This window comes from Lepidochelys olivacea, assembly GCF_965140295.1.
Source record: "Lepidochelys olivacea isolate rLepOli2 genome assembly, chromosome: 4".
Lineage (NCBI taxonomy): Eukaryota > Metazoa > Chordata > Testudines > Cheloniidae > Lepidochelys > Lepidochelys olivacea.
The window spans coordinates 78689303-78702957 of NC_140414.1; the positions used below are offsets into that span (position 1 = coordinate 78689303).

Here is a 13655-nt window from a genome sequence, read left to right on the forward strand (position 1 = left end):
TTATAGAGCAAGCAACAGCAGAGTGAAATTACAAGACTCTAGTCAGTTTTACAATCAATTACAATTGTGGGCAGCATTAAGACTGTAAATAAATATTTCTTTCTTCTGCTGCTCCTTGAGAAAGCTATGAGTTACAACAGAGGAGGAATTAGAGTTGGTCATTGGAGAGGAGGTCCCAAAAAATGGACATTGGCAAAAAGAGACAGTAGGGGAGACCTACTTTTTTTGCAGTAGACGCCATGGGGCTCGGAAAGGCAAAGAAAGATATCCCCCCTCTTTCACCCTTCTAAGAGCTGGAACTTCAAATTTAGAATGAGCGCCTTAAGGGGGGTCTCCACTTGTCTTTTATATTTATCTCTACCTAACAGGTGTCCAGTAAACTTTTCAAATTCTAGATATAACTCTCACTGGAAAACACACACAAAGTTAAGCACTTGTGCAAGTGATTGCAGGTTTGGAGTCTTTTACTGTACCTTTAACTCAGCATTAATCTATTTAGTTCTTTGCATCAAGCTATTAGAATGGGGAAAATGTTAATGCCACTAACACTGCTGTACTAGTTTTCTGGACGAACAGACACTTCAGTTTCCAAGTGTGTAAAGCACTACATTTCCTATTAAAAAAATCGTCCACGGGGAATCCTATTGATAGGCAATATCTTGTTCTAAAGTAACTTATCACTGAAAAGTCAATGTTCAGGATTGTTGGATCTATATGATTCCTGCAGTGTGAACAGGAATTTGAAAAAAACCTTAGTAAACCTTAGTGACTCTGACTGACTATACAAAAGCAGAACTGTTAAATAAATAAAATTGTTTTTACATGGCTGCTTTCCTGATAACTGCACTTGGACTACACTAATTTTTCACAACTGTTGCACAAGCTAAAAACAGAATGCTTAACTTTCAGTGCAGTTCATTTTTCTCAGAAGAGTGCAAGTGTGGAATGAAAGACAGGTTGGCTTAAGATTGCTGTCAGGAATACAAGCCAAAATTTGAGAAAAGTCAATGATTTCAGGAATTATACTGAATTTAGATCCTTGTTATTTGCTCAGACTGTGTACAATTTGTTTCTGGTACACCAGTTTAATACTATGGACAAAAACAGTACTTGATTTCAATAGGTCTACTCAACATGAATAAAGTTAAGCATGTACTTTGCATGGTATTGGCCTGAAATTAGTTATACAGAAAGTTGGGAAGTTATTTTTATTATTGCTGTAAGGGCTAGCCCTGGGTAGGGGAATATAGTTTATTTTCTAAAGTAAAATATCTACAAGGTTTTCATTCTTTTCAATACTTAAGGCATAAGATTTACCAGACAGGGCTACACACATACTAAATCATTTTTAAGGCCTGACAACCTGGGCTCGGTTCTTTGAAAGTTTTCACCAGTGATGAGGCCAGTGCACATAGAGTTCCCATACATCAAATTACAAACATTCAGGGGGAAATAAAGTAAAAGTAGTATTGTATGACAGAGGTCTGGTGCAATCTGGGTCCGAATCTGGTATGATGGTAGTTTTAAAAAAAGGCAGTTATAAATCCCCGTGGACTCTGTCTCTCTTTCCAAGCCAAGGTAAAGGCATAAACCCGGAAATGATCCCTTCTTCCACCTCACCAAGCTAGGAGCAGCAGCTTGGTGTTTGTACACCTCATCCCAGCTTTACTCGTACAAATCCACCTCCTTAGGGAGACGTGTGAAAAGGCAACCTACAATCAATATGGAAAACTCTCCGGGCTATAAATCAGCCACGTGGAGCTGTCGCTGCTGCTGCGGTGACTTCCTGCTTCAGATCATTTGAGCTGTTGGGCGCAGCTCAGCAGGGAAAAGACGAGACAAGCAGCAGAGGAATCGGGGCAGTTTTAAGGAGGGGGAGAAAAAGTTTGTGCCTGCAGCACAGTGACGGACTGAGCAGGGGGCGGCGGCAGTAGCAGCCGGCGGCGGCGGCGGGAAGGCAGCAGATCAGCAGGCTGGGATCGGGGTAGAGCTAAAGAGAGGAGCAGGAGCGGAGAGCAGGCGGCTAGAGCGAGCAACGCCAGGCGCGGGCAGGGAGCCGAGCCCGGCTCCGGGCTGGGGACGGGGTAGCTCAGGAGGGGGCCGAGGCGGGCGGCGGGAGCGGTAAGCGGTAGCAGGGCGTCGGGCCGGCGCGGGACGATGCGGCTGAAGCTGGGCTTTCTGCTGCGCGCCGTGCTGCTGGCGGGCAGCTTCCTGGGGCTGCTGCTGCTCTGGTCCTCGCTGTCCCCCCGCGCCGAGGAGCCGAGCCCGCAGGGCAGGATGTGGGTGAGTGAGCGAGCGCTCGGGCGGGGCGGTGTCTCCCCCCCAGTGCGGGGGGATGGGGAAGGGGTGTCTCCCGGCCCGCCCAGCCCCCTCCAGGAGAGGCGGCTGCGCCTGGCAGGGCCTCCCTCCTTCGCTGGGCGGCGGCTGGCGCCCAGGCTGCGGCCTGTGGCGTTTGAAGGCCCGACCGGGGAGCTGCGGCCGGCCTGGCTAGCCGGGCTCCTCACAGCGCCCGGGCACCATGCCCAGCCGTCCCCGCTGCCGAGCACGGGTGGGGCGGGCTTCGCTGTGGCGGGCACGCGGGGATCGAGCCCCGCTGGGCGACCGCCGCCCTCGGGCCTGCCCTGACCCTGTGGCTCTGGGCAGGGGGAGTCCCGCCCACCCCCGAGGCCGTCGATACCCGTGAGGGGACCAGGCTGCGGCCCGTGCAGTGCCCCGGTGCAGCGGCAGCCTAGCCCCAAGAAGGGCTGGCTTTGGTGGGTGCAGCGCTCTTCTCCCCCCCCCCCCCCCGTTACTCGGGGTGATGGTGGCGGCATGCAGCGCCCACTGAAATGTCTGAGCAGACCTAGGGAGGATCAGGGACATTCAATTGAGAAGGGAGACAGACCGGAGCTGAGGCTCTGGGGGTGTATCCGGCACTCACCGAGTTCATTAGAGCGACGCTGGAAGGGCTATGTTATCCCGCGCCCGCAGGTGGTAGGAAATAACCTACCTTCTTCTGCGAACTAAATGGCAGGAGCAAGAGCTGCACAGGTGTACAGGGCTAGCTGTAGTTAATCAATTTCAGTATATACAAAAACAATGCCCTTACCTTGTTCGTTTTGGATAAGAGCACTGGCTCAGGCATATGCTTTTATTGCAGTAAACAATAGCTTGAACAGTGATTTCCTAATTGTGGAACACTTGATATACATCTCAGCCTCAGGGTAATTCTGGTAGAGGCCTTGCACCTCTGTATTCATGCCTGGGAAAATGTACAGAACATTAATCCTGGCACTTTTAGTAAAAGCTACAAATTGCACCATTTTTGCCTCGGCCTTCCCAGTTGATCTAATTCCTAGCTGACTGGTTGGATTAAAGGCACATTTTGTCACATTAAGATAATTAATGTCTCAATGTAAACTTTGTAAAGTGTCCAGATACCTCATAATGCTTACTTTTTACCATGTATTAAAAAACACTACACGTTTTCTTCTCTTCCCCCTTTCACAAACTTTCTTCATTCTCCTGTGATGTGGTAGTTCTCATCTCAAGGGGCCCCCACTGTGCTCCACCTACTACAGACAGAGGAGCATTTGTGGTAGAGACAAGAGAAGCAGATCCAGCAGAAAGAGTAACATGAAAAGCTCTTGCTGCTGGCATGATAGTAGTAGTTGGTGTGGGGGTGGCAGAACAGACCTTATTCAGGGTTACAAGTCCCCACAGTGAAACAGTAGCATGGTCTCTGATATCTAGAACAACTGACTGCTGTTGTAATAGCATTTTGTTCTTAAAATATTTTTTACCAGTAGCTTGTAAAAATGCTATACTTCAAGAGGTCTGAGAAACAAATGTGCATGCTCCCCAACTGCATGTGTTACTATAGAATTACTGCAGTTGAGAATAAACCAGCCCTCCTTTGACTGGATTTGCAGTAGGTATTTCTGTTTAGATCATATCTTGTAAGTGCTGTTCATCATGCTGAGGTTCAAAAGCTAAGTTTAAAGTAATCTCGGAGATCTTACTTTAACCCACAAAAGCAAGCAAGGAAATTTCATAGTTAAAACTAAAAATCTGAGATGACATTCTGGCTTTCACTCATTGTGTGTTTGGCTTTTATAGCTGAACGCTTTGCATAATAACCAAGAGAAAGTTAGTTTGTATAATTCTTAACTTGTGAACATTAGTAGGCTCTTTCAAGAGATGTTGCTATCGTTTGGAACCCGTACAGTTTGTTGGATCGTGTCAGATATAGTTGAGATGATGGATTATAATGGCTCCTTTGGAGTTCTCATGGTTGATTAGAAAATGAGTTTTCTAATTTCTGATCTGTCCTTCTAAAAACATGTTTTGTGCCCGTACAATAAACCCATGTTTAAAATCTTTAGAATTTTTAGTTGCATATGAATTTTCTTGTCTGTGACATTTCAGTTTAAATTCACTAAAATCATTTATTTTTATTTTTAGTGCTTATGAAGGGTGTTAGTCTTGACAGCTTTGGAAACTAAAGTCTCCTAAAAGAATAGGCAAATCATGGGTAGTAGTTATTGAGAGATAATTCAGGGTCTATCCTCACAGCAAAGAAAAACCCCTGGCTGGGCTGTGCCCACTCACGTGGGCTTGCATGCCTTGGGCTGCAGAACTGTTTCATTGACACCTGAGCTCTGGGACCGTTGTGCCTCAGAGGTTCCTAGAGCCTGGGCTGCAGCCTGAGCCCAGAAGTCTACACAGCAATGAAACAGCCCCACTGGCTGAGCTCTGTGAGTTTGAGTCGGCTGCCGCAGGCCAGCTGCAGGTATCGTTGCAGCTTCAGGTGGTTCCTACTGGTCACTATTGAGGTGCACTTCCTGATGTGAAGAATCTTTCCCCGCCTCTGTGTGCGTGTATTGATTAAAACGAGGACTGTAGTGCAAAGAAACTTCCACCTTTCACAAACACTGAATTCACTCAGATAAAAATTGCTTCTGAGCTGAAACCTTGTGGCCAAGTTGAATGATTACTGACAAGGTGGATGAGGTAATATTTTTATTGGACCAACTTTTGTTGGTGAGGCCTGGTCTACACTATGAGTTTATGTTGGATTTAGCAGCGTTAAATCCGAATTAACCTTGCACCCGTCCACACAACGAAGCCATTTTTTCAAGATAAAGGGCTCTTAAAACCAATTTCTGTACTCCTCCCCAACCAGGGGATTAGTGCTGAAATCGACATCGCTGTTTCGAATTAGGGTTAGTGTGGACGCAATTCAAAGGTATTGACCTCCGGGAGTTATCCCACAGTGTACCATTGTGACCTCTCTGGACTGCACTCTGAACTCGGATGCACTGGCCAGGTGTACAGGAAAAGCCCTGGGAGCTTTTTAATCTCATTTCCTGGTTGGGCAAGCGAGCTAATCAGCACAGGTGACCATGCAGTCCCAGAATCGAAAAAGAGCTCCAGCGTGCACCGAACGAGAGGTACTGGATCTGACCACTGTATGGTGAAAAGGAATCTGTGCTATCAGAACTACGTTCCAAAAGACAAAATGCCAAAACATTTCAAAAAATCTCAGAGGCCATGAGGGACGCAACACAGTGCCCCATGAAACTTAAGGAGCTCAGAAAAGCGTACCAGAAAACCAAAGAATCAAACAGACGCTCTGGGACAGAGACCCAGACATGCCGCTTCTATGCTGAGTTGCATGCAATTCTAAGGGGGGCCGCCACCACGACCCCACCCCTGTCCATAGTCTCCGATGATGGGGTACTCTCCGCCATGGCTGAGGATTTTGCGGACGGGGAAGATGAGGAGGAGAACGAGCTCGGGGAGAGCACACAGTACACTGTTCTCCCTGACAGCCAGGATCTTTTTATCACCCTGACTGAAATACCCTCCCAACCCAATGAAGCCGGAGAGTGTACCTCTGGTGAGTGTACCTTTTAAAATATAATACATGTTATAAAAACAAGCGTTTTTTAATGATTAAGTAGCCTTGAGGACTTGGGATGCATTCGTGGCCAGTACTGCTACTGGAAAAGTCTGTTTACGTGTCTGGGGATGGAGTGGAAATCCTCCAGGGATATCTCCATGAAGCTGTCCTGGAGGTACTCTAAAAGCCTTTGCAGAAGGTTTCTGGGAAGAGCAGCCTTATTCCGTCCTCCATGGTAGAATACTTTACCACACCATGCTAGTAGCAAGTAATCTGATATCATTGCATGACAAAGCCTGGCAGCATATGGTCCTGGTGTTTGCTGGCATTCAAGCAACATCCATTCTTTATCTCTCTGTGTTATCCTCAGGAGAGTGATATCGTTCATGGTAACCTGGTTGAAATAGGGGAATTTAATTAAGGGGTCATTCAGAGGTGGCCGTTCCTACTGGGCTGTTTGCCTGTGGCTGAAAAGAAATCCTCCACGCAGTTAGCCACGTGCGGAGACGGGGGGCAGCATTGGCGCTGAGGGGTTCGCGTTTGGCTAGCAGGTATCTTCTCTGATACCAGCCAGGCGGTGGGGGGAGGGGAAAAGCGATCATCCCAGAGAACTGGGTTGGGGGAGGGGGTTAGTTTGGTTTCTGCTGCTGCACGTTAACAGGAAAACTGCAGCACTAAATGGTCAACTCAACGGGCTTTGCTTGGTATGGGAAAAGAGGGGGCTGCTGTTATGAAGGTTGCAGAAGCCGAAAGACTATGGCTTACCATGGCCGCCTGCAAGCCGAATTCTATTGCCCGGCCCTGCATGTGTGATCTCTAACACCAAAGCCGCAGGCACTCAATATAAGATGCAAAATGCGACCTTGTACCAAAATCACATGTGCTATGTAATGTGAATAGTGTTGTTCACTGTGAAAGAGTATAGCCATTGTTCTGTAAAATGTATCTTTTTAAATACTTCACTCCCTTTTTTTCCTCCAGCAGCTGCAAATGTTTCAAGCCTCCCTTCTCCATCCCAAAGGCTATCTCAGATAAGGTGGCGAAAAAAACACATGCGATGACATGTTCTCTGAGCTCAGGCAGTCCTCCGGCACTGACAGAGCTGTGTGGAGGGACACAATAGCAGAGTACAGGACAGTGGCCGATGAACGTGAGGAGAAGTGGCGGCAGGAAGATCAGAGGAGGCATGAGGCAACGCTGGGCTACTGCGGGATCAAACGGACATGCTCCGGCGTCTAGTGGAGGTTCATGAACGGCAGCAGGATCACAGACTGCCGCTGCAGTCCCTGCTTAACTGCCCTCTGTCCTCCCCAAGTTCCATAGCCTCCTCACCCAGACGCCCAAGAACGCGGGGTGGGAGGCTCCAGGCACCCAACCACTCCACCCCAGTGGACAGCCCAAGCAACAGAAGGCTAGCATTCAACAAATTTTGAAGTGGCCTTTTCCTTCCCTCCTACCCTCCTCCCACACCCCACCCTGCTACCTTGTCAGTTATCTCCCTATTTTTATAATCAATTAATAAAGAATACATGTTTTTTTAAATGATAGTGACTTTATTTCCTTTGCAAGCAAGCTGTGATTGAAGGGGGGCGGGAGGGGGGGCTTACAGGGAATTTAGAGGCAACCATGGGGGTGGGTTTTCATCAAGGAGAAACAAACAGAAGTGTCACACAATACCCTGGCCAGTTATGAAACTGGTTTTCAAAGCTTCTCTGATGCGCAGCGCTTCCTGCTGTGCTCTTCTAACTGCCCTGGTGTCTGGCTGCGTGTATTCAGCGGCCAGGCAATTTGCATCAACCTCCCACCCCGCCATAAACGTCTCCCCTTACTCTCATAGAGATTGTGGAGCACACAGCAAGCAGTAATAACAGTGGGAATATTGGTTTTCCTGAGGTCTGAGCGAGTCAGTAAATTGTGCCAGTGACCCTTTAAACGTCCAAATGCACATTCTACACTTCTGCACTTGCTCAGCTTATAGTTGAACAGCTCCTGACTACTGTCCAGGGTGCCTGTGTACGGCTTCATGAGCCAGGGCATTAACGGGTAAGCTGGGTCCCCAAGGATAACTATAGGCATTTCAACATCCTCAACAGTTATTTTCTGGTCTGGGAAGTAAATCCCTTCCTGCAGCCGTTTAAACAGACCAGAGTTCCTGAAGACGCGAGCGTCATGAACCTTTCCCGGCCATCCCATGTTGATAGTGAAACGTCCCTTGTGATCCACCAGTGCTTGCAGCACCATTGAAAAGTACCCCTTGTGGTTTATGTACTGACTGCCCTGGTGGTCCAGTCCCAAGATAGGGATATGGGTTCCATCTATGGCCCAACCACAGTTAGGGAATCCCATTGCAGCAAAGCCATCTAGTATGACCTGCACATTTCTCTGAGTCACTACCTTTGATAGCAGCAGCTCAATGATTATGTTGGCTACTTGCATCTCAGCAACCCCCACAGTAGATTTGCCCACTCCAAATTGATTCCCGACTGACCGGTAGCTGTCTGGTGTTGCAAGCTTCCACAGGGCTATTGCCACTCGCTTCTCAGCTGTGAGGGCTGTTCTCATCTTGGTATTCTTGCGCTTTATGGCAGGGGAAAACAAGTCACAAAGTTCCATGAAGTGCCCTTATGCATGCGAAAGTTTTGCAGCCACTGGGAATCATCCCAGACCCGCAACACTATGTGGTCCCATCACTCTGTGCTTGTTTCCCGGGCCCAGAATAGGCGTTCCACGGCATGAGCCTGCCCCATTAACACCATGATCTCCAAATTGCGGGGGAATGCGGTTTTAGAGAAAAGTGTGTTCATGTCCATCGCCTCCTTGCCTGGTTTTTCAGGTGCTGGTTCTGCATACACTGCACGATAATGCGTGAGGTGTTTACAATGGTCATAACTGCTGCGGTGAGCTGAATGGGCTCCATGCTTGCTGTGCAATGGCGTCTGCTCCTGCTTGGGCAATCCAGGGAAAAGGGCGCAAAACGATTGTTTGCCGTTGCTCTGACAGAGGGAGGGGGCGACTGACAATATGGCTTACAGGGAATTAAAATCAACAAAGGGGTGGCTTTGCGAGAAACAGAATGCCCCCCTTAAGGACAGAACTCAAAAATGGGTTTAGCAGGCGTTTGATTTCACAGAGGGAGGGAGGAGAAAATGAATACAAAACAAATCTGGTCTATTTCTTGTTTTGATCCACTTCATCTATCTTTATACATCTTACTGGCAGCAGACTGTGCAGTACGACCGGCAGCCATCATCATCTCCTGGGTCCTCGGCAGAAGACGGTGCAGTATGACTGCTGGCCATCGTCTTCTCCTGGCTGCTGATTAATAGACAGTGCACTGCTGGAAGGACTCAATCGCCATGAGATAAAACTTAAAAAGGAAATGACCTGGCTGAGTCACTCTCATGTTTGCCTAGGCACCCCGAGCTCATCCAGGTCGGTTAAAAGAGCACCCTGGACTACGTTGATGACGGCTACCAGTCATACTGTGCTGTCTGCTGCCAAAAGGCAATAAGCTGCTGCTGTGTAGCAATGCAGTAGTGCATCTGCCAGCATCCAGGAGACATATGGTGACGGTGAGCTGAGCAGGCTCCATGCTTGCCGTGGTATGGCGTCTGCACGGGTAACCCAGGAAAAAAGGCGCAAAACGATTGTCTGCTGTTGCTTTCACGGAGGGAGGGAAAGGGGGCCTGACTATATGTACCCAGAACCACCCGCGACAATGTTTTAGCCCCATCGGGGATTGGGATTTCTACCCAGAATTCAAATGGGCGGCAGAGACTGCGGGAACTGTGGGATAGCTACCCACAGTGCAACGCTCCAGAAGTCGACGGTTGCCTCGGTAGTGTGGACACACTCTGCCGACTACATGCACTTAGAGCATTTGTGTGGGGACACACACAATCGACTGTATAAAAACACTTTCTACAAAACCGATTTCTATAAATTCGATCTAATTTCGTAGTGTAGACAAGGCCTGAGAGAGACAAGCTTTTGAGCTAGAACACCACTCACTCTTCTGGTCTAGGAAATGTACTCAGAGTGTCACAGTTAAATACAAGGAGGAACAGATTGTTTAGCATAACTAGTTAACCCATATTTCAAGGGACCATTCCAAGTGAAGTGGCCTGTTAACACCTCTACAGTCGTGAGGGAGACAGGGGTTGGTTCGTGGGTTATAGATTGTTGTAATAAGCCATAAATGAATGATTACTGCCAATTATAAAGCTCTGAAAACAAGAGTTTATAAACTTGGAAATGCTGACAGACCCTTAACTTAGCAAGCAGCTTTCTGCTAGCTCTTAACTGTGCATGCTCCTTCCTTGTATCCCTGGGTGCATGCACAATTGCTGCTTGGCTCAAGTGGTTAGAGATCTCAGGTCACATATAAAAAGAGTGATTTGGAAACCACTTCCAGCTGAGGCATGTTTTTTAAACTAGCAAGAGCAGGTCTGAAAAGTATGAATCTGGGGAAAAGGTATTCTGTCCATGGTTACCTATAGATGATATATGCAGGTTGAACTACTCAGACTTTTAATTTCAGTGATAAGCATTTAATCATACATTTAGGAAAACTGCACTTTATTTCTAATGAAGAGTTAGATTTTTTTTCTCTGTGTTAAATACACTATCCAAGAGAAAAATCTAATCCAAGTGACTAGGTCTTAATTTATTAGTCAAGTGAATTGGTTATTTTGTTTACAGTCACTTACTTTATGTATCTTGTAGTTTGTGTGCTTGATGCTTTATGTATAAAAACAAGGTCCAGGCCCTGCAGCTAAAATATAGCCAACACAAGTGTTAGTGTATGTATGCCCATGGTGCAGTGAGTTAAGAATGATTTGGAGGAGAATAAAGAGGATGGTTAGCGAATGGTGACTCAGTTGGTGACATAGAATAAAGCATTGAATTTGGAGTTGGTTAAGGAGACCAATGGAGCAATTGTATAGTGCCCACTGACAAGTCTTTTCTGTTTTCTTTTCTTTTTTTAAAGCAGATAAAATAGCATGCATAAGACAAAAAGCATGCATAAGACTAGGAACGTTACTACATTTGAAACTACATTTGAAAGTATGGTGATAACTGCTATGTTGGACATGATAACACTCCATGACACTATCCTGTATTTACTCAAGAGATTTGTACCTCTGGGGATGTACTTTAGCATTTTCAAACAACAACAAATGTTAGAAGCACTGGTAACGTTACAAATCTTTCAGAATGCAGTTTATCATAAATACATTGTCAATGGTCTGTGGAACAGCTGATAGATTTTTAACATGAGAAATGTTAAGTCATATATTGTGTATCTAAAACTTAGGAGGTAACTTTTGCATTGATTGCCTATAACTTTCAGTTGTTTAACAATCAAAGTTATTGCATTCAGGTTGGAAGGAACATGAAGGTATAAATGTCTCGTTGTTTAGCAGTCGTGAAAAGGTCAAGATAATCATAGGGTGAATCCAAAGGAATTGGAGGGGCTGGGAAGAAAATATGCCACTGTATAAAACCATGGTTGAGACTCCACTGGGGCTAGGAGTACTGTGTCCAGTTTTGGGAACCTTATCTCTGAAGGATGTACAAATTTTGGAGAAGGTTCAGATAAATCAAGGTACGGTATATAGTTTCTGCAAAACCTGAGCAGTTTGCAGAAGAATTCTAATCTAACAGTGACAAGGTGAAAAAATGAATTCTTCTCTGCTTGGCAGTGATCCCATATGAAATAAGCTAATTTTACAAGTAGAAAGAATTCTTGTATGTATTTTCCTCAAAACTACCAGCCTGCAAGAAGTCTGAGATCTCAGTGTTGGGTTCTTTTCCTTGTGTGTCATTATCTTTTTTGGTTCCTGCAGTAGAGATTCTGTTGGCCAGATTATGTCCTTAATTGAAGCTGTGCAACTCCACATCCTTCAGTCAGGCTGTTCAAGTTTAACTGGTTGGAAGTTAGTAAATAATTCTGATTTGTGCATTATATGTACCTAAGAAGATATCATAGTGACCTTTTAAGGGAATTATATGAACTGAGCAACAACAGAAACACATGGACACTAAAATGGAGGGGCAGGGAGAAAAACTTGGGCTAAGTATACGGAGGGCTGTCATCATTGTAAAAACATTTGAAATTTTCTTCTAGAAATGATGGAGGAATTTACATTACAAAGATTCTAGGAGAAGAAGTAATTGCTTGTCTCACCAGTGGTATTTGGGGTATAAATGTAATTCAAATCTTAACTATGGCAAATTTTTTGTTCTTATATTATTTATACTGGAATTTACAAATGTGTACCCAACGCACAAGCCTCTGGGGTATATCTATATAATAGCATATGTATTGAAACATGACTAACTGTTTTAGGGGGGAGGCAAGACTTTCTCCTAGGGTATATCAGCAGAGATGGTTTTACAAAGTAAAAGTAAAAGCTAACTATACAAAATCCAGCAAATGAACAGTTTGGGGTGGGGGAGAGGAAGGAGGAAAAAAGTCCACAAGTGATTGAACGGTATACACCTCAAAGACGGGAGGAATCATTAGGAATTAGAGTGTAGTAATGTGAGAAGCGATGGAATGTAGTTAAAAAATAAAATTTTAGGTTAAATATCAGGAAGGGGAGATTATTCCAGTGTCATAATCTCCCAAGGAAAGTGGTGGATACCTTTATTTCTAAACGCCTTTTAAAAACCAGTCTTGGTAAAGTACTAGAAAATGTGTTGTGCTGAACAATCTTGTATAGGTAGTATAGTTGACTAGAAAAACCTACTCTATAGGTCTCTGAGTCTAATTTTTCTGTGGCTACTGGTATTTGGGTTTGGAACACGCATCAAGGATCATTTGTTTGGATGAAGAGGGTGATGTTACCTACTAAAACACTATTTTACAATTAATTAATAATAATAAACTCTTTTACATCCTCTCTGTTTTAATAAACATTCGTCAAGCAGCAGTCTAACCAGTTCAGAAGCTAGTATGCTTTTGACTAGCAGTTCTCAAACTGCACTTCAGCAGAGTTGTTTCCAGATTAAACACAGGCTTCTGTTAGAATGTTTGTTGCAGCAACATATTTTGTCTACTATGAGGCAGCTTTATCCAATAGAAAAATACCTCATCTATTCATGTTGTGCAAAGCACATATCTAACAAGTGTATTTCACACATTCTATTTCTAATGATTGCTGTTGGTGGGTATTAATACACTAGTCTTATCTAAATTCTGTTTCTAAATAGTGTAGCAAGGAATTTTATAATTGTTACTACTTTTCTGAAGTGGTTTTGTCTGCATTATGTCCAGTTATACTGATAAGATAATTGTTTCTGTCGCTAGGTATTACGCTACAAATTCTGCTTCTTATATAGAAACTACATTATTGTTTGAACAAAAGAAAAAATCAGAGACCAGTTTGCTGAAAGTCTTTTTCAAGCCATACAATCTAAAAATAAGCTAGAATTTAATTTTTTACTGCTAAGGCTAAATAATGCACTTGTCCACTAAGCATTATAAACACATAGACACAGCAGGGAATAAAATTCTAATAAACCACATAAGCTTTCAAGAAACAAGTATTTGGAATTGTATGACGTTCCGAGGTGCAATCCAGACCAGCGAGGGGCTGTGTTACCACTTCCCTGCAACCTCAGGAGCCTCACATTGCTTTGCTGTGGTAGCTCCAATCTGGGCCGCTCATAAACAGCCATGCAGCATGCAGGTAATACCCTGAGTGTTTGTGGAAACTGTAGCTTGTCAGCCACAAGTCAGTCACACTCTGGCTTCCACCAGCCT

General features: G+C 45.1%; 1 protein-coding gene across 3 annotated transcripts in view; it reads left to right on the plus strand.

Moving 5' to 3' along the window:
* The first annotated feature begins 1627 nt into the window (after window positions 1-1627).
* The window catches only part of GALNT7 (polypeptide N-acetylgalactosaminyltransferase 7), a 111323-nt gene continuing 99295 nt past the window's right edge, over window positions 1628-13655 (plus strand). For 2 of the 3 annotated variants that reach the window (XM_084626128.1, XM_084626127.1), the window contains exon 1: window positions 1629-2283. In XM_084626128.1, the coding sequence (XP_084482254.1) occupies window positions 2158-2283 (126 nt within the window). In that variant the 5' untranslated portion in view covers window positions 1629-2157. Of the gene's footprint in view, window positions 2284-13655 lie in introns of all 3 variants that reach the window. The other variant, XM_084626129.1, reaches the window with a different exon arrangement.